Here is a 27,196-nt window from a genome sequence, read left to right as displayed (position 1 = left end):
AGTAGAAGGTACTCTGAGTGAAGCATGATATCTTACAATGTACATTTTTAATAAACGAGGAAGAAAAAATAGCCCATCAAGGAGATATTAATGGAATGTACTTTGCCGATAAAGTCTGATCGACTGTGAGCTTCAATGGATCAGGCCAAAATCAGGAATGCCTGTTTTCATTTTCAGGCCATAACTAATATAACATACTATTTTTGAGGAAGATTTTTGAGTTGAATGACAATGTTAATGTGATGTTTAGCATGTATAATGTTTAGCGTTTTCACCATCTTTTCATTATGAGTTCTCACCAACATTACTATGATTCATCCTGAGGGGGATCCACATTTCGTGGCAATGCATCCAACAGTTGTTAAAGTCAAGATGAGACATTAGTTTATGATTCAAGATGGTACCATGCCAGTGCCAGGCTAACGGCCGGTAGTACTTCTACTACAGTAGTTGTTTTTGTTTTTATTTTGTTCTGTTGCGTTTTTCTGTCTTATAAAAGATCCACTTAGTATAACTTTTCACGCTGAAATGGATACTGTGACTCAAATATACTGATACTGAATAATGGACATGTAACAGATAACTTGCAATGAATGAACAATGCACATTTTTATTGAAGTTACAGTACAGCATTATATATATATATTTGGCCTTTATGCCTTTAATGATAGGATAGCTGAAGATAGACAGGAAGCAGGGGGCAGAGAGAGGGGAATGACACGTAGTGAGGGGCCGTCCGATCCGGGATTCGAGCCGGTGCCGGCTGCGGCAAGGACTGTGGCTTCTACGCACGGGGCGGCCGCACAACCCACTACTGACCGCCCCATTCTCTTTTGTATTTTTTAAACAGAGAGCTATATGTTCTTTCTTTTCTTAGACTTAGACTAGAGAAACTGCAGCTGTAACCCTTGAATTTCTCATCAGGGATCAATTTATCTATGATCTTCAGTGACTGCTGACATTAGAACATAAACTAAGGTGTAGCTATGTTCCACTCTATTTCTAAAATGCTGAAAGGAAATTTAAAATGTTCAGACATTCATTCATTTCTCATATTGAAGTATTTGGTGTATTTCCTACTAATTAATTCTGAAATAGTTCATAATTACTAATGTAATTTCATAACTGGAGTTCATTCATTTTCAATGTAGTAATTTGGATGCTTGCCAAGTTGGCTGTTTCTATGGTAATCCAGCCCCATCACATTTTCACTGCTCTCAGATTAACATCATGTACACCATCAGGTGGTTTTGATAATACTTTGTAAGGTCTACTTTTCCGGATTTTGTTTTTTTCTTTTCATCTGACAAACATACATATCTGTCTAATTCTTCCCTGTTCATTTCTGAATATTATCCCCTCAAGCAGCCATCATTGCTCCACTAGCAGCACCAGCAGGCTATTTCATGCTGCGTGTGTAATAAAAGGATTAATTTGTGCTGCTGAGACTCAGAATGGGCAGCAAATGGGACAGAGGGATATAAATAGAGACTACCTCACTCAACACTTTCTATTTCCTGACACAGATTGCTACAAAAAATAAAAGAGAATAATTTCTCCACAATCTTCATCATCTTTATCTCTATCGCCGTGTTCCTAATTATGCATCTTTACCATGATTTGGCCTTGTGGGTTTTCCTGTTTACTGTGTCTATATCTCTGTTTCTTGTCTACTGTGAGTGTGCAAATCTGAAATCGCCAGAATAATAACTGTGTGATGACGTGTTGAAAACTGACAAGACATGATGAGTAAATACTGACGCAGCGTGCTACAACAGGTCGTGTATACAGCTTACAAGATGAAACAGGCTGCACAAATAACCCCCAAACTTCTTAGTGTCATCTGTTGAGTTTTCAGTGAAGACAGTACTGGGCTCACAAATCCGAAAGTGTTCAATTAACTCCAATGAGTATGAGCTCTGTTACTTTCTCAACACTGAAATACAAACATACAGGTCCAGTGACTGACACTTAGGCAGGGAGGAATAAGAATACAAGCTAGCAAACATTAATGTAAACACTACACTATTTGAAATTGTGATTTGGGCAATCCTTATGACAAAATAAATTTCATTTTTCAAGCCTCATGGATACAAATGGTGCATTTTGGTAGGAAACTCTAATGTAAAAGTAAAATGCTTGTTTTCAAGAACTCCATGAGAGCCCCTTTAAAGCTTGCAAGAAGAGAAATTGTGTTGCCACCCAGATTATATTTTTTCAGCATAGCCAGGTGTACCTTGGGATAATTATGTGGGAATAATCCAGTTAAAGATGCGCTTAGCTTTTTCTGAGCTTTCAACACTATCACTCTATCTAAGATGTCATAACTGGTCCTTTAAAGGTACATCAACTGTCTGTAAACACCAGAATAAAACCAGTTACCCTTTTGAACTGGGCATCTGTGAAAATCATTGAACCAAGAGTGAGTGGACGACTGGAGAAAGATCAAGGAAGACATTCACGCTGTCACGCATGAGAACTGAGCTCGGAGGGAAGTGAATCAGGGACCTTGAGTTGAGATGATTTAGTCACATGGTTTTTAATGTTTTATTTAGGCAACTTAAACCACTTTGTTAAGAATGGAAAAAGTCAGTGACTTGAAGCACAAGATGAGACATGAACTGTAGTCTCCATATTTTTGAAGTCAGTGACATTGTTACATTCTATACCCAGCAGCCTACCCTGACCTCTCCTCTGTATACATTTTTGTTGTTCTACACTACACCACAACGAAACATTGCCAGTGAAGATGAATTGCAAATTCGTCTTCAAACATATCTCCATATGCATGGAGCTGCAGTCTGAGTCAGAGATGGAGTTTTTGTTTTTTTGTATTTTTAATTTGTCATAATTAAGTTGTTTGTTTCTTGTGCAAAAAATGTTTAGACTCCATCTTTTCAGTGTTTATCTGTATTGCTGTATTTGATTGCATAACATTAGCGGTATGTGCCTTGTTAACTGGATGTCTGCAGTAAAATTAGTAACACAGATCATCTATTATTTTTTCCTCTAAATGATTCTAATGAAGTGTTTTTCCGGTGTTAGTTGCCTATATGGCTGCAGTACAGTCCTAACAGGCTGGTGGATTAAATTAGAAAAAAAAAAAACCTTGCTTCACAGAAACAGATGGGAAACACTGGTGCCAGCCGGAAAATGGTGCCATTAGGCTTTAGGTTGTGGCCGTGAAATATTCACTGCTGATTTGATTTTATCAGATTACTAGCCAAGAGGCTCACAGCTGGAAAAGAACAATCTAGCACTGAGCTGATTTCACTTGTAATCAAACTCGTTGGTTAAAGGCTGTGGTGAAACATCGATCATGTGTTGGGTTTAATGCATCAACCATGCCTGAAATGAGATCCTGTGTTTTAATTGGGCTGCAGAGGCCTGAAGGTCAAGAAAGTCGGTGAGCACACAGAGGACTCTGTCACTTCTCAATACAGGGAGAATAAAAATCAATAAGGGCGAGACTGGAGTTATGAGGTTGCTGTGTGACAGAGAGGATGCGCAGCCTTGTCCTTGGACGAGCCACAACCCAACAGAAGTGCTGAGCCACAATATGTCCTGCTGGATTTACCTCCCTCTCTCTGTTTCTTCCTCTCACCCTCCGTCACTCTGTCTCTCACTCCTCCCTTTATTAAGCTCATTAACTGTCATACAAGACTGTCAAACAGAATCAGAAACGAGTAGGCAGACTGCTCAGCGAGGCCTTCAGAAACATGGAGGTGTCGTATCAAAAGTTAAGTAGAGCTGCAGGGCCCGCAGACAGCTGCTCACTTCACAGCAGAAACATGCCTCACATTGTCACTTGTCATTTTTGTTGTTCTTGATTCATGGCCTTCACTTCACTAATACCAGAGTTTCGGGTGAACAATATATTCTTGGAAAATCTTGGACTATAATCTTGGAGAAAATCAATCTATCAAAACATAGAATAAGATATCACACAGCAAATATAAATGGCTCAGATTTTATAAATATTGTTATTACATTACTTGCTGTTACACAGATGCAAAATGGGAGAAAGAGTTGGTTTCAGAAATGTTCACCTCTGTGAATTTACTTGTGTTTAAGTTTACCTTACGTTTAAACCTGCATTAACTGATTTTATGGCCACTTGGGGGCAGCAGAAACAAGCTTTGTGACATATTATCACCTTTAAACTGATATGAGAACTGTGATGTGAACATCAGCAAACAGTGGCCTATTTATTTAAACATACAGATGTGGAACAACATCATCATTCATTTAGAGGGATGTTTTTGGCCTCCTCAAACATGGAGATGAGGGGAACTGCAGTCGGATCTGTGTCGCTACAAGTCACTCCTTTCGCATAGAAGTAGTTTGTGTGAACCCTTGATAACATAAAAATATTACTAAAAGTAACTGTAATGAAATTCTGACCATAGCATGTTCAGCTATCAGTATTTTTGTTTCAGATTATCACTTTTTCTACATAGTTTCAGCATGAACGAGGACTTCAGTACTAATCAGCCCTTAGCGACTGTTGCTATGGTGAAAACACCAGCCAGAATCAGTCCTGTGGCAAATTTTAGCTGCAATTAGGAACAAAACACAACACTATAATTATCTAACTCACCGGTAAAGTGTTTTAAGCTTCTGAGTGTTCTATAATTTTAGTTACGGCCCACTGTTAGCAGCACACACATAACAACACATATAACATAACTGAGTTTTTAGCTCAGTCATTGTAAGCTTCTTAACCAAAATGCTCCTTTGGAGTCCTTGACTTCTCTTCTTTTTATGACTTCTTATCAAAGAATTACAAAGTTTTTTTTTTACACAGCTGTTCATTTTTTTAAAATAATGATTAAACCAATATATCCAAAATGAACAGATGTTTACTTTGGGTAGTTCACCTCTCTGTTAATAACGCCCTGTTGACCCCTGATTATTGTAATCTGCTCTCAGATAAAGCACATATGATTTCATTAAATAATATTTTAAAACTGCAATGTCTGAGGACTTTTGAACATAGGTTGGAATTTAGGGACTCCTTAACAACTTTGATTTACTCAGTAGTTGACAGAGATTTTAGGAAAAGACCATTATTTCCCACCTTGTGGAAGCTGTAAAATATTTGTTACAGGAACAAGCTGCATCCAGGAGGAGAAATATAGACCTATTGTCCTGCTTCTGCTCAGGAACCCAATCCTCTTTGTCTTTTTGTGACATACTATAAACTTTGCATTGGACCGACTCCCATATAACACTGATGTCTCTCTGAAATCCCCTCTTCTCATCCTACTTCTGCTACGGTCTCTATATTTTCAGCTCAGTGTACTTACTTTATTGTGGATCAAAATGAATATAGCCAAGCAAAATAAAAAATGTCTAAACCAACTGTTGGCTGCACACTGTATCTTTATATTGCAGTGACATATTTAAAATGTTTCTAAAAGTGGAGACGTTGAAGCTGCTCACAAACCTTTGAACACATCAACCAACGTGACCTACATTCAAAAATCCAATTTTTTCCTAATTTCATGCTGATAACAAAAACATCGCATTTGAGTGTCTTCACTGTGCCAACCCCCCCACTGAGTCCAAATGACTGCAGGAGGAGTACTGCGTGTAAAATTACACTGTGGCATCAAGAGGAAACCGCCACTCTACTAGGCTTTGCCAGCGAAAAACAAACCAAAAGCACAGTATTATGCTGATTTTAAAATCTTTCTGAAACATCATAAAATTCTGAATATTGTCACCAACTTTTGCTTGTTGCTAATTTTCTGTATTGAGCAACCATTTTTTTTTCATCCACCATCTTTGAATAAACCACAGTGAAGGATAAAGGAGAGAGCAGTAAATCAGTTTAATGCTCTGTACCAAACAAATAGAAAAGGTTGGAACTTATTGACTACACAAAAGCACCCATTCATCAATAGGCTTCACAATACAGGAGAAAAAGTCTAACATGAGTTACACACACCTACACACACACAAACAGCGTGATGCTGTAGTCTGTTCCAGGTGGTGCTGTGTCTGTACTTCTCAGCTTTAACAAACACACACACATAAAACGTACAGTACATGCACACGCACCATATTCAGCCACGGCATCAATACAGGTAACATTTACTGTCAGGTGGCGACAACTTAATGAGAAAACACGGCGTGACCTTCGCTAGTGCAGCAGGGGAAAAATGGCAGAGCACAGCATAATATTCTCTGACAAACAAATGAAAGTCAGAGGAAATGTATCCCCAACTGAACAAGCAAACAGTGAGTGGAGGGTGCCTTTTACCCACAGGCCTCATGACTCTATAGAAATATACGTTTCAGCAGTGCTGAGTGCCACTATTTACTGTCTCTAACCTGTATGTTAACCTGTATGTTGTTTTTCAAATTGCAGTTAAGTTGTTTTGGTCTCTATAGCTTATTTCCCCTTTCATGACAACTGTACTGAGTCTAAATTTTAATTTAACTTACCTGTTCGAATTATATTAAGGTGTAAAGTTATTAATTAACAGTGTGGCCACTTTGATTGGCAGGTAGGTGCCATTAGGAGTGGCTTGTTTGAGCACCCAGGCATCACATGACGACTATTCTTTTACAATGGGTCAAACATTTTTTTTCAGTAGCTTCATAATGGTTGGGCAGATTGGCCAATTTACAAGTGATTGAATTCAACAAATTTACTGATGATGATTGTAGGTCAGCTGATATTCTGCAAGTCAAGACTTTTTTCAGCTATTTTAATGTTAATGCATGCTAAAGATAGTCAAGAAGGAACCAATCATTGGAAGTACAACTGAACTGTATATACATGATGATATGTAAATAATAAATGAAATGGCCAATTATCAGCCAGTTACATTCATTAAGCCCTGTAATGATGTTAGATTTTGTATAATTAAGATCTGAAAAATAGTCTGTATTCATGTTTTTGACTAACTTCCAACTTGTGTGTGTACCTGTCCTGTACTGTGTTTCTGCTGTTATGTAAAAGATAAGTTTAACATTAAGTATGAGTGTTATCTTTACAACACAGGGCTGAAATAGAGGCCAGACATTCTGTTTCAGATACAAACTGTGTCGTCTGGCAAACATAATATTTGACCTACACTACAGACATAACCAGATATATTGAGGACAGTTCCTCTCTTGAATGTGTCATTGTGCACTGATGTATTTTAGGAGTGATGTTATTTATAACTTCCCAGTGCAAAGCAATCATCCCCGTACTGTTCCTGCAAAACAGCTCTATGCTTTAGTTTAGCTCAGTATTTAGTGGTGGTGGCTTCGGTTTCCATGCATGGATCTTCAATCCAAGCATCTGTATCCAGGTACATGTCAGGGCAGGCTGCTTTATGTCAGTCTTTGTCTCTGTGTCTGGATAGTTCTTGCTGGCTTATTAAATGTCCCTTGTCGTGTTGGTTTCTGGCAGAGACAGAAGAGCTGTGCAGTTGGGTTATTGACCCTGCAGATGTTCACAATACCAGAGCTTTGCCCAGAAATGATTTCTTGGCAGGGTGAGAGGACAGCTCAACTCACAGTTAGATCACGACAGTGAAAAGCTCCATGTGAAATCAGTGGTTATGAAATCCACGTAAAATTAAAGTTACACTGTCAAAAAAGGAGTAATATAAAGCTTCTGTGTTTTACAGTTAGTGCCTCTCAAAAGTGTCCCTTCTGCATCTATTTTGTATTTTGAACTGTAATAGAGTACAGGAGTATTTTTCCCACTAGTCCCACTAGAATGAAACTAGCACACAGTGGGAAACATTTGATATTTCTTAAATATGTAGGTAATGTTTCATAATTATAATTTGTTCCCTGACTGCTGTAATGAAAGAGGAAAAACTTAATGTTTCCCTGATACTTCTCAGCTTAAATTGACCAGAAATCACAGCCATAGTTTAGAAAGCATGCAGTTGCCATCTGTTTTCATCCTGCTGCTCTCCTTAAATTGGAGAAAACTATTTAATATGAATGCAAAACCAATGTGATTGAGTTCCGGAGCCAGTGACTGATTTAGCGGTTTGGAGGTTAGAAGACGTCTAAACTCAAGAATATAAATGAGCGTGAAGTTTGTATTTAAGACATCTAGCTTGTAGTCTGTAGCATTTAATTGGCTTCAATTCATATGTAGTTTGGGCTTGTTCATTCAAAAAATTCTTGTATATGATGAGAAAAAGATGTAACTGATCAAGTGTCATGATCTCAAAAGCCTAACTCTCATTCCAGACACATCAAAAGTAATAGGTCTGTTTCAGCCGATAGCCCAGCAAACAAATGGTCTCTGATGGTGAGATAGAATCTTAATTATGTGGTTTGAGGGGTTATTAAGGAACATGAATGATGATTCAGCTTTGAATAGCCCTTTTCTGGCCTTGAACGGCTAATCAGTGAGCTAAGGATGGAAGAGGTTTTCTCTGTTGTGTAAAAAAGGCAGATGTATTGGCACTGAGTGAAAACAGGAACTAAGTAAACTATTTCCTGGCATAAAAAGGAGTTATGTTTTGAAAGATATTTTTGATCTCATAGTGGAGACTCGATTAACTGTGTCTAAGTCCTCAAAAGCCCTGTTTGACCCTGTGGTGGACGCACGACTAATACTGTTTAAGGTGTGAAAACATCATTGTGGAAACCTGCAGTGCTGGCTGCACTTTGTTCACTACATGAGGTCAGGACCGACTACACTGGTGTCTGTTACAAATCCCCGCTGAGCCCTGGAAGAGGACACAGCACTCTGGGAGTGACAGCCAAAACCAGGAAGCCTCCGTAATCTGGACTTTTGATCCTTCATTTGCAGAGATTTCAAGGGTGTGGCAAGTTCCAGCCCATCTGTGATATGAGCTATAAAAAAACAAAACCTTATTAACCTTTAATGGTGAAAGCTTGTAACAAATTCAAAATATTGTGACCTTTTGCCCTGTTCAGACAAACAGATCTGTCTTCTTCTTCTTCTTCTTCTGCTTCGTCTATTACAATCAATTTCTTAACCTTGTGGGCCCTGAAATAGATTTGAAAGTGAAATTCCACCCCAAAACTTGTAAGTATTAAACACTAAATAGAAGCAATGTCCTTAGTTTTCAAATCTTTTCAGAGTTATAATTTATCTGTTGCACATTTATTATTTTACAGTGCAGAATATCAAGCACACATGTTTTGCCTTTTTTTATTATACAGTATCAAACACTTCCCGTGGACGTGAAAGTTAAAGTTTTGAGGTTGTTACAATTTTTTGTTTCACTCTTTCAGCCTCACAGCTGCCAAACTCTCACCGCATGGCGGGTTGTTCTGTTTGTCCTAAGCAATAAGCAAGTGATATATCTGTCCTGCTGATGTCTTTTTAGCCAACACAGAAGCTATAATAATCATTTCTAGGTGCAATTTTAATAACAATTTAAAAAATGTTAGACTCATAAAGTTTTTTGCACTTTCACACAGATGCAGCAGGTAGCAAACACATATAGTATAAATGTGTACATCATATCCGTGACATTATCCATAGGTTTCTCAAGAGCCATTTGGATCTCAGAGTGTGGTGGCTTTGGCCGCCATCATCTTGGCAGTCTTGTCTCTTTCGGCTGATCTAAAAATAGGCAAATACAAGGATCATGTGTGTGGAGCATGGGTAGAGCTAAGGTAGGCTGAATGACGCCTAGATGCTCAAACAAGCCACCTATGACAGCACCCACCTGTCAATCAAAGTGGCCACACTGTTATTTATGCATAACTTTAAGCCTTAATATAATTTGAACAAGTGACTTGAAAAATTAATAAATAATTAAATAAGACCCATTACAGTTGTCATGAAAGGGGAAATTACCAAAAGACCAAAACCATTTTTTATACCATGTTTATTTCTGCTGTAAAGTTGTAATATAGGGCCTTATGGAGATTGACTGTGACAAGCCTCAATCGGCCATTTGAGGAACTGCAGTTTTTGGTAGCAAACAAATCTATGAAAGAAGATAATATTCTTAACCTCATCTACAAAGATTTGATTGTTTGCACTGTATTATTAACTGAGCAAATCAGAACTGTGGCCTGCAATTCAGAGGTCTACTTCAGCCTCAGATCTCATGCTTCACCTCAGGTTTGTAATACGAAGATTGAGCAGAAATGACTTCAGGAATAGCAGGAACCTCTTTAATATTGCACTACTGTAATATACACCCACCCTCTACATATATCAGGACAAATTCCTACACATTCACTTTGTGACTGCAGTGTTGTTTCTGCCATTTTCAATCCCCTCTTTAAGGAATCCGACAGATAATCCATTGTCCACCAGCGTCTTGCCTGTGATTCCAAAGATTTCACCCCTCGTCCTGCTCAGATAGCCATATCTTTTCTGTTCAATCTATTTCTGGGTTTCACTCATAAGCTCCGGCGACATCTATTTGCTGGAAACTAATACTGTCTTGGGCTGTGATATTGTGCTTATTGCCATCTTATCTCCTGATGCAGCCACCCAAACACATTTAGTATTTGGAGGCTCCCACAAATATGGCCTCCTGATAACAGGGCGTGTAAATATATAGAGAGCCTCTGTCTGTCTGTCTCTCATACATTCAACACACACACACACACAGTTCCCAAAAATCTCACTTTTCAAGCTCATGCACTCACACACTCACAGACAGGAACACATTCCCTCTTATTTCCATACACCATCGCTCTCTAACATGTCCATGTGTAACTTTTGGAGGTCATTTTGAAGATGAGGTCAGTTAATGTTTGAGTGATTAAAGATGGTGACCAAGAGTTTGCTCTTGGTCCGAGTCAACCTATAATTTCGAGACAAAGAATTTAGAGTGATGAGATCACATTAGAGAGTGAGAGCTTGAAACAAAATGGGCTGTCTTGTGTTTTCTAGTTAGTAAAGCAAAACCTAACCTGCTGCTGTGTTTTCTTCAGAAACCTTGAGACAGTTGTTGTCCCTCTGTGGGAGTTTGTTGTGTCAGTGTGCATTTTCATCCACATATTAGATTTTTTTCCTTGTCCTCCCATTTGTTTTGTTTCCCTTTGCACTGTAACACACTTTCGAACAACTCTGTTGTGTTTAAAGTGCTGTACAAATAAAGCTGAGCTGAAATGAAAGACTGCTCTGAAATATTTCTCTGTTGGTGCATTCATGGACACTCATGAATATCTGAGAATTCAGATTTACCTGCCAAACAACCATTAATGTGAGAGATGACAAAATTCTAATTCATTAGTCCATGTTTGTATATGTTGCTTGTTTTTTGGACTTGATTTCTCCAAAACAGATTTCATAATTGTGATGCCTTAATTGACCAATGTGTAGGATTTTGTGGCATACAGTGTTGAAATTAATTACTACAACCCCCTCATGTCACCCTTTCCTTAGTAGAGTGAAGGAGAAACTATAGCTTTCTTCAATACTGTGGAAATATTAGATGCTGAGCCTTTAAATCAACCAAAACTCAAGATGTTGGAGTGTCCTTAAAGACAGTTTTCAAAAGGGTTAAAAAGGCTAAAAATAAATAAATAAAAATAACATAACGTATGTGATCAAATCAACTGATTATTAACAAAATATGTCAAGGTGGAATTCACATTAAATAGCTTTATAACAGTTTAACAGTTTTTTAACATTGAAAGTAAATGTAAACACAATTCTGTCATTTCTTTTAAAATACATTAAATATGTTGAAAAATTGTTTCTGAAAACATGTCAAAAGACTTTGAACGATATATTATTGAAATGTGGGGTTAGAGGTTAAAACAGTTTTTAACCAGTTTTCAGTCCAGGATTTTTGGGCGGTCCTAAAGGGTGCCTCGATGACACACTGAGGCCACCCTGAGCATACCCCTGCACCATTAGCAGAGAGACAGAGACTAATTCATCTCGCTCATAGTGTTTCAAAGTTAGTCATGTCATTTTCTGAACTCATCCCACATGTTTCAGTCGCTTGAAAATTGCTGCTTGACTGCTTCTGCGAGTGGGCGTGACTTCAGCACATTCAGCAGACATGCCCCCACAGTCTTAGAGCTGAGAATACTCATTTTTACCTGATTCTGACAGCTAATTTCATAAACTTTTGGGATTTTTTAACATTCAGATTTGGCTGGGTGGTTAATAACACTTTCTTCTTTTGTCTGACAAACTCAAAACATATTTATTCTTACTTTACACAGACTTTAAGGTATTTGACAAGTGAACATAATTGAAAATATTATCCTGTCTTCCTGTTGTGCTTACAAATATTATCAAGCAAAACAAAAATGTTGATACTGTATAAAAATGATGTGCTATATGAAAAGGTTTGGTTTGTGTTAACGTTTAACCCTGCAGCTCTACAAAACTTTTTATCTTCTTTTAGCTTTTGTTTTTGTTGAATGGGACATTTACTGTACAGTATGGTTTAGTCTCCATGTCAATTCAACTTTGTATCCAGCAGCAGGCAGCTGTTTTCCATGATAATTCTCTGATAGCTGATGAATACAGCAAATATAGCTAAAAGCAGAGTGGATATTAGACTGAGATTCATCAGGTGATACAAAGCAATAATGATATTGTTTCTTTGTTTTTGCTAGAGGCGTTAATACAGGGCAACTGTTTGCTAACCATAACCGTAGTAACTTTATAAAGCCACAAATATTTCAGGGCTATTTTCCTGTCAGCTTGCTGTTAAGTTCTTAGTCAGATGGTCAGAATATTATACTTATCATCACATTTTAAACATTCCTAACTCTGCAGTTGTCATTGTTTGTCACTGTATTAAAAACAGTTGACAGTGTCAGTGTTCCAGTCCTGTGAGTTTTGGTTGTATTTTGCCACTGGAACAGATTCTGTTGCAACAAAGGTTTTGCGCCATTTGTGAGTTAAGAAGCAAAGCTTGGATGCTGGATAAAAATAGAACAGACCAACACAAGTAAACATCCACAGTTACAGTATAAACCGTATGTCTCTAACAATGAATCCGCTCAGATTGAATTGATTGGTCTATATTTACCCAGCATCACACCCAATAATTTTATACCTCACCATCGATTTCAGTAACAAAAGACTAAACGACAGCCTGACATCAACCCAATCAGCACATCAGAAACTGAACTGTATCAGCGTTTGTTCCTCTGCTGATGTGAAAAAAAAAAAATCACGTCAATCTGAGCAGGACTATCAGCAAAAAGCCTCGATAACAAACTCTGTTGCCCTGTAAATTCACACTGAACAGAGCAGTGACAGGCTTTTCTGCAAGAGGTGAAAAAAGTCACACTTAAAAACACACACACACACACGCTTCTCTGGAAAGTGAAAATTGGTCTGTGTTGGTGTGTCGCATGTCGGAAAAATATAAAATTCAACAAGAAACTCAATGTTCACACTCTTTCTCTCAGTCACATATTCACACTCTCCTACACAAGTAGGAGTCTCTCTCTTTACTTACACACAGCTTGATAAGTGTGTGTATAGGGAATAAATTGCAATGGCTGCCGACGGTCGCGAGTCATTGCGCAGCTCTTCACAGTTACTGATCATATACACAAAACAGGGAAGTAGTCATGCAGAACACACACACACACACACACACACTTATATACGCACACAAAGCCTGGCCTATATGTGACAAATATGCCTGCAAAGTGTGAGTTGAGTCAGATGTGAAGTGAACATGTGATGCCACAGCAAGCGAAGGGTCTGCTCCATATGTGCTGAAGAGCTAAGGTTCTCTCTCTCTCTCTCTCTTACGTCTGTGCACTCTCCTTTACTATCACTCACTTTCTTTGGCTGTAAATGAGGCTCCATCTGTACATCAAATTCCCTCCATGTGTATTTCCTCTATGAACTCTTTGCCTATTCCAGCTTCCACTTCTCTCTCTATTTTCAATTCTTCTCAGTTTCGAATGCACTTTATTTGCCTGGTTTTGATTAAATTACCCCGTAAGCACAAGAAGACAGAAAAAAACTATGGCATGCAAAATGCATTAAACCAAAGCAATGACAACAAATTAGAAATAAAACATTTATAATGTGAGGCATCCAGAAAAAAAGACATCCATTGTTACATTTTGTTGACCTCTTCTGACTGTAAGAATACGGATTGTTGTCATTTGGAAATAAAGGCAGAAGCTTGTGGCTATGAAACTATAGCCATACCAATTTCAATAGAAATGATTGGATCTTAAAGAGGAAGTCCTCCGATAAGTCGTGTGTAGGACTACTACAAATGTGAAAATGGCTCTATAAAGCCTTTTCTTGGCTCCAGAGAGAGAGGTGTGAAGTCTGATAAACTACCTCACATGATGTCACCTGAGTCAGTGTCAGTGAATGGGTTGAAATAAAAACAATCTTGGGGTGTGGAGACCAGACTTTTCATCTCTGCTTGAGGCTAGGGTCTCATGGCTGCATGCTAACTGGACTGTACTTGTATAGCACCTTTCTAGTCTTCTGACACTACATACTGTATCTCATTCACCCATTCACACACAGAGTCACACACTGATGGCATTGATGGCATGCTCATCAGTTTTTGGGAGCTAACCATTCAAATGCATTCACACACTGATTGCCACTGCCGGGGCAAGGACTAAGCCTTCGTACATGGGGCGGCTGCTCTACCAACTGAGCTAAACAACACCCCATCCATGTTATATATGTGAGGCTAAATCTGTGGAGAACTCTTAACCAAGTAGTTTGGTCCATTTGGAAGATGCAACAAATCATTTAGGGCACATTTCTTAAACCTTTGCTTTCTGCAATGTCTGCACAATGCAACTACAATAAAGTTATGGATAGAGAAAGATTGTGATGACGGCAAATAAACCGTGGTTAGTCAGTCAGTTAGCCAACTAAAACACAAGGTGAAAATTATGGTTACTATCCATAAAAAACAAAATACGAATGGCATGTCTGAGATAGGATGGGAACTCAAGGTGGGAAGCCACCCTAAACTCCACAACCTCAGTGGTCTTTGAGGCTGAAAAAAACAACGTAGGGTCTGACTGGCCTTTCAAATGAATGATGCGGCTGTTTATTCAGACTCAAGTCGGGCTGAATGCTGAATGACTTTTGACTTTGCTATATAAAGGACATGCTGCTTCCTGTATTCTTTATTCATTGAATCGTTCAATACAAATGTAATTCATAGGGATACTGAGGATGGAGTTGAGCTACAACTAGTGTGCTTAAACTGACTGTACCAATTATTGATATGCACGTAGAGATATATATGAGAAATCTATGAAAAATGTAGTCTGATGTTAATCTTTTTCATTTCACAATATGTATGTATTATATATATACATAATGTGATATGTGTGAATATATATATATGTATAGTTTAAGTATAGTAAATTTGATTTAACCATTTTCCTGGTGATATAATGTTTTTTTTGCTTATGTTGCTGGTTGTTCCTGGATGACCCCTGCCCAGAGCTAACAGTTTTATACACCTTTTGATTTATTACTCCCCCATCACTTCCTTCCCCCTTCCTTATCCCTTTAGGTTTCATCCCATTGTATAGCCAGTTACATATGAGCCTCTATACTCCTCCTTCACCAGCTCTCGCTCTCATTATCTTCCCCTTTCTCCTTACTCTCAGTATCTCTCCGCACTGTACTATATCTGTACTCACATACCCTGTATAGCACTAAGGTTGTATCTCATCGTAAAGGCAGAGCCATTTATAGGCTGCTGGTTATTGGCTGAAAAGGGGGTGGGAAGACAGAGAGCAAGATAGAGGGGGAGGGTTTTTCACAGAAAGAGCAAATGTACAGTGGAGACTCCACTCTCAAGTGACAATATTAGCTGTGACACGTGTTTACATTCAAGTGACAAAGTCTTTAATTATTAGATTTTAATTATGACAGCAGCAAAGCAGGAAGTCAGATGATGTTATTATAGAGCAGCAGAGAGCAACAGACATTAAAAAAAACATCAGACGTCAAGTCACCGCAGTTTAGAATTGTAACCATGACGATGCAGGTCCCTTTCACTTTAACGAGAAATTATTTTAGACCATGATGTCTTAAAGCGAACCAAGTTGTTTGTGCCTAAACTTAATTAAATCTTAAAGGTGCAGTATGTCAGATTTAGGGGGCTTTATTTACAGAATATGTCAGAAATGGATTCTAATATTGATAACTATGTTTTCATTAGTGCATAATCACCTGGAATTAAGAATCATTCTGTTTCCACAGTAGCCCAGAATGGACAAACTAAACACTATATAGGCATCATTCTTTATGCGTTTTGTGGCTGCTATAGTTTCGCCTTCACCTTAGGAAGGAGAGAAATCTATGGAAAATTCACCTCCTTCCTAAGGAGAATCAGCAACTACACCACTAGATGCCACTAAATCCTTCACACTGATCCTTTAACCATATGCGCTGTCACATCGCAAGACATATTTATTCATCAACAATGATGCGTCACCGTTTTGAAAGCCACAGACAAACGATAAACGCTTCTGTCTAATTTTAGAGGGCATTATTTTGAGTTAATCCTACATACAGTGTCTATTTGCTGCCTTAAACAAAATAGAGAATATGAAATCGGTATTCATCCAAAAAGAGGTTTACATGTTTAAAAGGAATCAATGGGTTTGGGACTGAGAGCCGCACATGCAAAGAAGAAAGAACCGGGAAACAGACTGACACATTGTTGGTTTTCATGATTCTGGTTGGTTTTGCTGACAATAAGAAAAACATTAATGCTGGCAGCCTCATCTTTTAAAGAAAACATACCGTTGCCACATTTGCTGCTTTACATTGTCATCGTGAATAGCACAAATAATAACTTGGTGGTATGCAAGTATAGAGGAAGGGAGAGAGCGCAGAAAAAGACAGAGGGAAGAATTTGTAAGCATGGGAATGTTTCGAGATAGAGAGAAAGACAAGAAGCAATGAGAGGGATAGGAAGAAAGAGAGACTTAAGGAAGAGGGGACGAGAGAGTACGGCAGCCTCTCTCCTATATGGGGAATGCAGAGAGACAGAGCGGGGGAAAGGGAGAGAGAGAGAAGAAGCAGAGAGAGGCAAAGCATGCAGAGGAGATGAGGAGCGACAGAGCGGGAGAGAGAGTGATAGGAGCGGGCAGAGAGGGAGGGAGGGAGTGTGTTAGAGTAAGAGAGGGGCGGGGGGCGAGCAAACACGCTCTGCACGTGATTCAATCTGTTCACATGGCCTTGTATTACGCCGTTATAAATACTTAATGTGAGGCGGTGCGCGCTGCAAAAAGCCCCTCGCCTTTTATCCGGAGTGAATTTGAAATGGGGGTGGTGATTTTGGTTATAGAAGCAACAAAGAAGAAGAAGACGACATCAACCTGAATCCCAGAAGCAGAGATAATGCATCAGAGCCTGTTCAGCTCTGTTGTCGTTCATCAGAAGCGAGCTGAAGCTGTCATCTGCTCTCTGAGTCTTGTGTTACATAATGATGGATAGGCTTGTGCCTGTCTGTTCTTCTCTCCTGCAGAGGCATGAATCAAACCCTTGATGTGTCCTAAATATAACCTATACACACACACACACACACTGGTGTGTGTAGGCCAGCTGTAGCCCTACTCTTTACAACTCGGCATTATTTCTACAAAACCTCACCTGATTAGGTCTCTGTACAGCAGCCTGGCTGCAGGAGGCTTTTTGTGGATGAGGTGGGACAGTAAGTTGGGATCCCTTGATGTGTACAGTGTGTTTAGTATCTGCATTAGCTGAGCTGAGATAAAAGACAGAGTGGAGCTGCAGGTGCAGTGCTGTATGGGAACTAGGCAGCAGTGGGATGTGTGTCCACTGTACCTATTGTGTCAGGATAGTTCTGTTAGGACATCGAGCATGTTTGGTGTTTGGTTATGTCATTGCATGGTACAGTGTGGTGTGTATGACATGATGAATTTAAACAGGGTATTTAAAATACAAAGTCTCAATTTCATATAGCTGTCCTTGAAAAATGCTGACATGAACTAGGTTGCACACAAAAACTTATTTTTTTTTATGTTATACAAACAAGCATGAATTCACTATGAGATCTGGTCATGTTGCAGGGTTCTGCTCGAGGTTTCTGCCTCTTAAAGGGAAGTTGTTCCTTGCCACTGTCACCAAGTGCTTGCTCATGGTGGGAATTGTTGAGTAATTTGGTGCTTTATATATAAAAAGAAAAATGAATTGGGGGAAAAAACATGATTTAGGTATATGCTACATAGTGCTATATTCCATATGATATTTTGGCATGTAATGGTTATTTTATAGCCTTTTTTCTCCATCCACATGGGGGATGCTCAGCACTGTATTGTAAAACGAGATTAGATATAGATTTTGCTGCCATTGTCCACCCTGAGGTCCTCAAATTGTTGGTGTCAGAGTATTAATGAGTACAAAATAGCAGATTTTCACAGATCGGGTGACACCTGCCATAACATGATGTGGTTCTTATGTATATGGCAGAGTAGTAGGCTTCGATTTGGTTCTACACGGTATGGTATGTAAGCAGCATCTGTGGGTTTGACGCCTTTACGTCATTAACGGGAAATATTGCGTTGCTTATAGTACCAGTACTACACACACACACACACATACACACCATGACACACGCCTACATCGCCAGGCAAGCCCCTACTAACAGACACACACACACACACACACACACACACAGCACCCATCTACTCATCCATGCGGAAACAAGCTCGTGTATTTAGGTGCTGCAGCTGCATCAAATCTCCAACACAAACCACAAAAAACGTGAAATGGTTTCATGAACGAGAAAATAACGAGGGCTCGGCTCTGTGTGTGTGTGTGTGTGTGTGTGTGTGTGTGTGTGTGTGTTTTCTTTAAAGACACGTCCCATACGACACACTACGCCAAAGCACAACCCGAGCAGAAGGAAGGAGGAAATACTATGACAGCACATGACACCGCGGAATGAAAGCACGCAGCAGCAGCAGTCGTTACACGGAGCGCAGGGTGGTTGTAAGCCACCTTATCGTGCAATGTCAAACCGAGCTGTACGTCCTCAGCACCGCGGACAGCTCCTTCTCATCCCCGCATCCAGAGACGGACGCTGCATGGATGTCACTCCTCTCCTGTTAATAACACCATCAGATGTGCTCCTTAGAGGAAGGACACACTTTGTAACAGCCTGGTAATCCCATCCATGTAGAAATCTGACCCTAACAACATCTGGTCTCTTGTCATCCATCAACCGTTTCCGTGTTAACACACACTCTGGGATACATAGTATACCCAGAGCACTTCACCAAGCCCCGCTTACCCAAAAACACCTCCACCACTACTACTTCTCCTACCTTGTCATTCCCATCCCCGGGCCTCCGACTCCCATTCCTCCCCCAGCAGCGGTTCCGTTGACCGGCTTCATGTGCTGTCCTACCCCCGGTCCTGTTCCGGGTCCTCCGGGCATGACCGACCCCATCATCCCGGCGGCTCCCGGTTCACCGGGCTGCCCGCCGCCCTCCATGCTCGCTTCGTTCCCCATCTCGGTCTCGGCTCAGGGGACGGGAGGGAGGTGGAGAAAGGTATCAGGTCAAATCGTCGGTGTTGCTTTTATATCGCTGTGTTGTCTCTTGTCAACAATCAAAGAGAATGAATGGAAAAGAAGGGGAGAGAAAAAAAAACGGGAGAGAGAACTCAGCGTTGCTCCTCCATCACCGCCATCATCATCATCATCATCCTCGTCAGCTTCAGCACCAGTGGGCTGCTGCCTCCTGACGTGATGTCGGGAGCGTGCCGCGCGGCCACGGTGGGGAGGAGGAGGAGGAGGAGGAGGGGTGAAAAAGCGTGAGGCGAGAGAAAGCGAGATTACATTAGATCAGATCAGAGTTAAATGAAGCCTGAGGGGGGGCAGAATGGGTCGCAGCAGCAAGATTTGGCTACAAGGAGCAATGTGGTGATGAGTGAGAAGAAATGTACAGGCTGACCTCCAGCTGGCGGCCATCATAAGAACAAATACAGACAGAAAATTCAATTATCGTTCTCAGGGAGGTATTCAGGTTGTTTTATCCCTGAACATTGGCTCTGTTTATATTGGTTTTATTTGCTGTAATGTCTCCTATGAATTCACCACATTCAGATTTATGCTATCATAAACTGAGTTTTGGCTCCTCGTCCCTGAATGTAGCAATAAGTTCAACTAAATTATCCATTAGCCAGATAAACAGATATTAAGAAAGAATAACAATAAATCATGAATGTTCAGCGTGCAGATGATGTAGAAATGTGCATTTCTGTCATAAAGTTATTTCCCAGAAATGTGGAAATCAATATACATCTATATTTATCTATAGTTCTGTCTGCGTTTGACCAAAAAATGTTCCCATGATCAAATTTACAGTTATGTGAAGTGTAGAAGTGCGCAACCACAGGCGCGAGCATGCGCTCTCTGGCTGTCGGTGCGCTGCTGATGCTGAGAAGATGAGAAGTGAAGAGGGGGGGGGGGGCTAAAATGAAGCGGGGCGCGTTCACGTGGTACTTTCTCACTCAAGGAGGCATGAGGACTGACGTGAACGCGCCGAGGCATCTGGATCGACTGCACCGACGCATCACGTGTCCAAGAACACTCCATGGTGTTACACACCTGCTGGGTGCTCACTTTCCATTCACAGTCACTTCCCTCCTGGTAGTACACATTAATGCGACGGGAAACGTTGATTGGACATGTTTGATATGAGTTTGACCACATCTGGACAGGCTGCTATTGGCTTTATACAAGAAATCTGACTTATTTTTATTAGATAGAAAGAAACAAAAAAATATCAAAGGCACATTGATGATATATCCAAGTTTTATTATTTATTTTTTGGTCAGGCAGACCTCCCAAATATCCCACAGAAACATAATTAACTCCACTCACCAGGGTTTTTTTTTCTTTTGGACCCAGGTGGAGAAAACAGTACCAGCAATTTTTCCTCATTTCCTCATTTTCTCATTTCCTTATAAACCACTGCACTCATTTAATGGAAGAAATTGGCATCATCTGTTCCCAAGGCTGGGTTATCAACTTGGTAAAGAGGTCCTAGATTCATCTGTTCAACTGCATTTTCTGTGTTTATCTACCTGCAATGTCTTGTCTGTCTTGATGCTGTATGTAACCAATCCTGATGGAGAATACTAAATTTCTTATGTTTATTTGTTTTGCATAAACAAAATCTAATCAAATTTAGTCAGTCTAACAAAACAGCACATATGTACATGATTGTATGTGAGCCAGTGTTACTCAATGCACAAGACCCAGAATAAACTGAATAAATCTGAGACTGCTGGACCCAAATATACATATTAATTACCACGTTAAAATAAAATATTTGTTACTAATCAACTATGTAGCATAAACTATGTAGTTGATCATTTAAAAAATAAACACTGGACTGCAGTCAGGGAGGCTAGTGAAATTGTCAGAAAATAAAACAGGTAAATAATGACTAAACCACCACTACACATGAACCACTTTAAACCAGATCAAGACCGTTCTACAACACTCAGTTTACCTTCTGATATTAAGCTAAAACCAAACCATAAAGCAGACCCCACTTCACCATTTACTCCCCCCCTTTAATACAAAAGATAACAGCACAGGAAAACAAAACAGATAAAAAAAATAAAATAAAATAAAATCCAATAAATCAGGCTAAAATAAAAAGTGCATTAATATACTAAAGGAAACTTAATAAGAAATATTATACAAGACATGTGCGATGTAAAAGTAAATATTGTACTCGAATGGAACACAGCTCCTCTCCCCCATGTAGAGACAGATGACTGGAATTAAATGTTAATATTGTGTTAAAGGGACTAAGAATACTAAAGGAATATATCATGGGTCTACAGTTTCAATTCTAAAAATCATATGTTTAAAAAAAAATTTTTTAAATGGAGCCTATCAAATCAAACACCAAACAAAAGCCTCAGCTGCTCTCAGGTGTGTCTCAGTGCAGGAAGAAAGGCCCAGGTGAGCTAAGTCCCTCCCTCTTTTATAGACTGTCCCTCTGCCTGGGTCCTAGTGCTAGACAAGCTATTAGCTTCCCTTCCACTATTACTGACATAACCTCTGTGTAAACAGAGGTAACTGCATCCCTCCCTGTGTCAAAATTGATATGGTCCACATATCCAAAATCAATTTGTGTTTAACCACAAACTTGTGGCCAATGTGTGCCCACAGCTCATTTTTGTCCTCAGGCTCCTTGATCTTGATCTGGGCTTGTCTGCCACTGTGTTTGTCTCCAAGGAACTCCAGTGGGTAATTAACGTAATAGGGTAGAGAAAAATCCAAATAACTAGATACAAAGACAAACATCAACACAACATGTTACTTTCATAGCTGAGATTTCTTCATTTGTGCTATCCAAGTGGGTCTCCACTGAGTTATCCAAATTCAAACATGGTCTGTTACCTTCATCATGTCTTATTTGAATGCTCAGCATCAATTTCAGAGCAGCAGCAAAGAAAGAACAACATTAACACCAAATATTTAGCAGTAACAAAACCATTTTCAAGAGGGATGGAGAGTTTGCAAAGCACAAAGTGAGAAGAAGGGTATTCCATCCATCCCATGCAACAAAAACAACAAAGTCAGTGAGATAACAGCCTCCATGCAGTGTGTCCCACCCTCTGCCACTGGGAAAAGTCCACACTCTGTTCCAGTGCCAAGTGTCTCCCTCTGAGGCCAGCCTTTATAGAGATGAATAAACTTTGGCAGCTAACTTCACTGCTGCATGTATACGAGTATCTCTATCACCGTGGAGGAAAGAGACAAAGCGATGCTGCAGCTACAGAAGACAGAGAGAAACAGTTCTCCCCTAAGCTTCTGTGAGCTTTTAAATAATGCTGTTAGTTTGCATTTTACCACTTCTGCACAGACAGACAGATTTTTTCCTCTTTTAGTCACACTTTTTGTTAGTCCAGAGCTTAAAATGGTCATGACCTTGTGTCATGTGACACAAGTGTTTTTTTTACATTAACAACTTTTAAGAAGGTTGCACTAGGAACAAAAAGTACACACACAAAAAATCATGAATATCACTGTTGCAGATATACACTACTGGATAACAGTAAACATGGCTGCACTTGAAGGCGTCAGGAATTCCACATGTACGCAGCAGCCCAAAATCAAGAAGAAGCAACACAGCAACAATCACATACAGTACAAAATACAGCATCATAGAGCCTATGACGATACATAACACCTCATTGCAACATATAATATACACTTGTAAACAGAAGCCAGAATTTAAGAAATTTCAATAAGAAGTTTTCCATATTATATAAGACAACAGAACAATGTATTTTTAAAAAAGGAAATTAGGTAAACCTCATTTTTACTATTAAGAATGTGTCCGACTCACTGAAGGCATTTTCTTTTTCACTAGAGGCCTGATAATGTATTGGCAGCTGAGCAGAAAATGGCCACAAACATCATTCTGAAGATCTTGAGGAGAGAGAGAAACAACAAGAAATTACAGAGTTGAAGAGGCACTTAAATGTAACAAAGCCAAATTCATTCAAAGCGATTCAAAAGGCAAGCGAGCACTCCCCAGGGACAACCCAGAGTGCCAAACTCCATCAGATTTGGGCTTTCTACCAGCATGGTCATAAAATAACTGCTCACTCTGAGTTACTGAGAGCTATTGAGAAATGTTTGTTAGATTATCATCACCTCAAGAACCACAGACGTGTTTATAGGTGTTCCACCATTTCTGCTATGAGTGTAAGGTTTATAAAATGTTTCAGATTTGCACTTTAAAAGCACATAAATCACTAAAACAGTCATGCAGATAGTTTTGGCAGGGCAACTATGTCAGCTGTCTGGTGCTGGGAAGGTAGCGTACAGTTGTTTTCTTGCCTGCTGTGAGCTAAAGGAAGCGGAAAAACTCCATAGAGCTGAGGGGAACTACCAAAACAAGTGATAATTCTCTGAGGGTTTGTGACTAGACTTCTCCCATACAAGTTAATATATCCACACTGATTCTCACAACTTTAAAGGAACAATATGTCAGATATTTACTGCATTAATTCTTAAAATTACCATGCTATATCACCATGCATGGTAAATTAAAATACTGGCTTCTTGACAACAATGCTACAGCCAGTATGTTCTCCTTCTTTTGAACTGTGTGTTCATGCCCACTGTCACACCGTGTTGAGGTCATGTCTTGTTTTGGTGTTTTTGTCTCGTCATTTCCTGTTTTATTTTGAAAAGTAACTCTCCTCTTGTTCAGGTCACTTGCTCTACCGCGTGTGTCACCTGTCTGATTGTCTTCCCTAATCACAGATTGTGTGCACCTGGTGCTCCCTTCCCGCCATGTGTTTAAATAGTCTGCGTGTCCCTTGTCTTGTGCCGGTGTTCAGTTTGTCTCTATCGTCATACCAGCCCGTACCCTAGATCTTTGCTACAGTTTTGCCCTGTTTTCGCCGCCTTGAGTTTTCATCTCGTAAGAGTGATTTTTCTTTGTAACTTCTTTGTAGCTTAGCTATAGTATTCAGTTGATAGTTTAGAGATTGCCGCTTTGTTTAGAGTGATTTTTATTTTTTTAGTCAGATTTAATCCATCTTAGCATTTCCTCCAGTTACTTCAGAGTGTTTTTTAGTTTTCTATATTTTCCCAACCAGGTTTTGTTGCCTCCCTTTTGGAGAGCCTTTGGTTTGTTAGAGTTTTTATTTGTTAGGTTAGTTTGTTTGTTTGTTAGTGTCAGGTTCATAGTGTTTTTCCTCCTTTTGGAGCCGTTTTTCTTTTGTAAGATTTCACAGCCATATCAGGAGTTTTTGTAGCACTTTTATTTCCAGGATTACTCTTGCTGCCATTCCTGAATAAAGTTCAATTTAATAATGTGTGCTCTGCATCTGGGTCCTGCCTTGAGCCCATCCTGACACCCACTGCCCATGTGAACACTGATCCAAGATATGAAACAAATTTGACATAAACACAGCATGAATGTGGATAAATACTGGAGATGTAAGGAGACATCTTAGAGCCCACAAGGATTCCCTGTAGACCTCATAGGACCTGTTCGATATTTCATTTTAAAATCATCACCAGTGGATCAAAAAATAAAGACATGAACCTCGTATTTTAAATCATTTTGCTGTCATTAATAACAAATATGCATTGTAATGTTGAGACCTGTGATTTCTTTCAGCAGGTTTCTTCTTCTAAATCAAAAATTCTTTACCATGATTGTTCCGATCTTTTAAATCTTATCGATGTTGTAAGATTCTGTTGTGAGAGAGACCCCTGACCCATAGTGCATCGTGGAAAATCACATTACATAGCAACCTATCCAAACTCTGTTTTACAGGGAGGGAGCTTGTTGAAGTGCCGGTTGGGAGGACTTGTCAGGTCGCAGTGACTTTTCCATATATAAATTCAGAAATCCCTTTTCTTCATAAACATTGTCAAAGACATTACCTACAGAGATGTTTTTATTTTCTAGAATTCTAGAGGAGTGTTTATTTGTGCTGAACGTAGCTGCTATGAAACAATCAGAAAATAATGTTTTGTTTCTCTGATTTACTGGCTTTCTGACTACCAGTGCTCCCTATCCTCTCATTTTTTTCACTCTCTCAAACAAAGAGACACAAACCAAGGAAACTTGGTTCTTGGTGTCATTATCTTGCAGCACAGACGGAAGACAGACTCAGACTAAGAAGCATGGTACATTAAATAAACCATGTTTGCTTGTCTTGCACTAGTGAAGGTTCAGCGTTGTCAATCGGAACTTTGAGTCTGGGGAGCAGGGGGTGATGGGAAGACCATTCTCTGTGGTGTCAGTGTTACATATTTCTCCTTTAAACTATCAGAGCGAGAAGTCAATCTATGTCAATCTTTTGCTTTTTTCTTCATCATAACTCGGACATTGTTTTTGTGAATAAATATTGGTGTCATATTTTAATGCAAAATAATAATCTGATATTATAGAATCAGCAGATTACATTTGGGACTGACCCTTTAAGAAAAAGAAACATAAAGATCACACAAGTGTGCAGGAGTAATAAAAGGTCTTATTAAATGTGTAGCCTTACTTTGATTGGTCAGTCTAATTATTATTTTGGCCCCTGGGCTTTAAACAAGGCAAATGCCTGTTGAGTCTTGGCTGACCACAGTAAGCAATGGAAACTTGAAATTGGCCCTGGGAGGCTATAAAATAACAGCCAACATTTGTCATTTCTACAGTCCCAGACTGTAATGGCAAGAGTCCAAGCAGTCTCTTTTCAATCTGCTATCATGAAGTGGCTGATGAATTGTGGAATCCAACATCCAGTTTCTCATCCAGTGCACCGTTTCCTGCTCCAGCAGTGAGTCCGGGCTGCTCAGGAAACCTGCAACACCAGAATCGATCACTTTGACAGACTGACTCATTGACGCGAGTGTGCGGCGAATACTTAAGGAGATTAAAATGAGCAACGTGCCAGCAGTCCACTTCACTCCAAGCAACAGGCAGGGAAACCCTATTGGTCAACTGTGAATGGCTGATTGAATGATTGATAAGCGGGGTAGACCTCACTCAGCACTTTCACTCCCCAAGTCCAGAGGTTAGCAACAGAGGAGACTGTTCTTGTCATTTATCTCCTTCCAGGTTGTCTGCCCTTCCTTTGACTTCACCTCTACTCTCCAAACAATTCAGGAAAGAGGCAGTAATGGCTATTTTTGCTCCTCCTAGATTAGTTAAAGGCCCATACCACTGTTTTGGCCCATTTCCTGTGTTTCATATACAATACTTTAAATAATGGAATAGTGGGAATGCAATAGTTTGTTTGTTTTTATGTTGTATAATGAAATTAATGGAAACCAATGGCTGCCTGGAAGACAGAAAACATATTAAAACACGTGAAACGCTGTGGTAAACCTTTAAACATGTAAAAACATAAAAATAAAAATAAATCTTAATACAGGTTTCTATAATCTGCAGCACGTCAGCACTGCTGCAAACAAATGTACGGATGAAGAACTCAGTGATCAGGTTCCAGTTGTAGCAACAAAAGCATGGATGGGAGTAACATGCTGTGTCTGTTCTCATTTTGCACATCTCACCTGCTTCATAAATAACAATTGGTTAAATTCAATTAATGTGTATCATCTCCATCTTATTTCTCAGAAGAGCGGAATCGGATGAGGAAGTCATTTCTCCTTCCCCCAATAGGAAATTAAGCCAATATATTGCTCTCACAGAAAAAGTCTCTTCAATTTCTTTGAACTGTGAAATGAATTCAAATGAAGCTGTCAGTGAAGGAAGTTATTGGTCGAGGTCTCTTTTT

The 27,196-nt window shown here is 39.5% G+C and overlaps 1 protein-coding gene across 2 annotated transcripts in view; it reads right to left on the bottom strand.

The window, feature by feature from the left end:
• Positions 1-19,658, bottom strand: part of bsna (bassoon presynaptic cytomatrix protein a) — a 150,664-nt gene extending 131,006 nt beyond the window's left edge. For both annotated transcript variants that reach the window (XM_027288988.1, XM_027288991.1), the window contains exon 1: positions 19,240-19,658. In XM_027288988.1, coding sequence (XP_027144789.1) covers positions 19,240-19,427 — 188 coding nt within the window. In that variant the 5' untranslated portion in view covers positions 19,428-19,658. The remainder of the gene's footprint in view (positions 1-19,239) is intronic.
• Between the last annotated feature and the right edge of the window lie 7,538 nt (positions 19,659-27,196).

This window comes from Larimichthys crocea, chromosome XV (genome assembly GCF_000972845.2).
Source record: "Larimichthys crocea isolate SSNF chromosome XV, L_crocea_2.0, whole genome shotgun sequence".
In the NCBI taxonomy this organism is placed as follows: domain Eukaryota; kingdom Metazoa; phylum Chordata; class Actinopteri; family Sciaenidae; genus Larimichthys; species Larimichthys crocea.
This window is presented reverse-complemented; position numbering and strand designations above follow the sequence as displayed.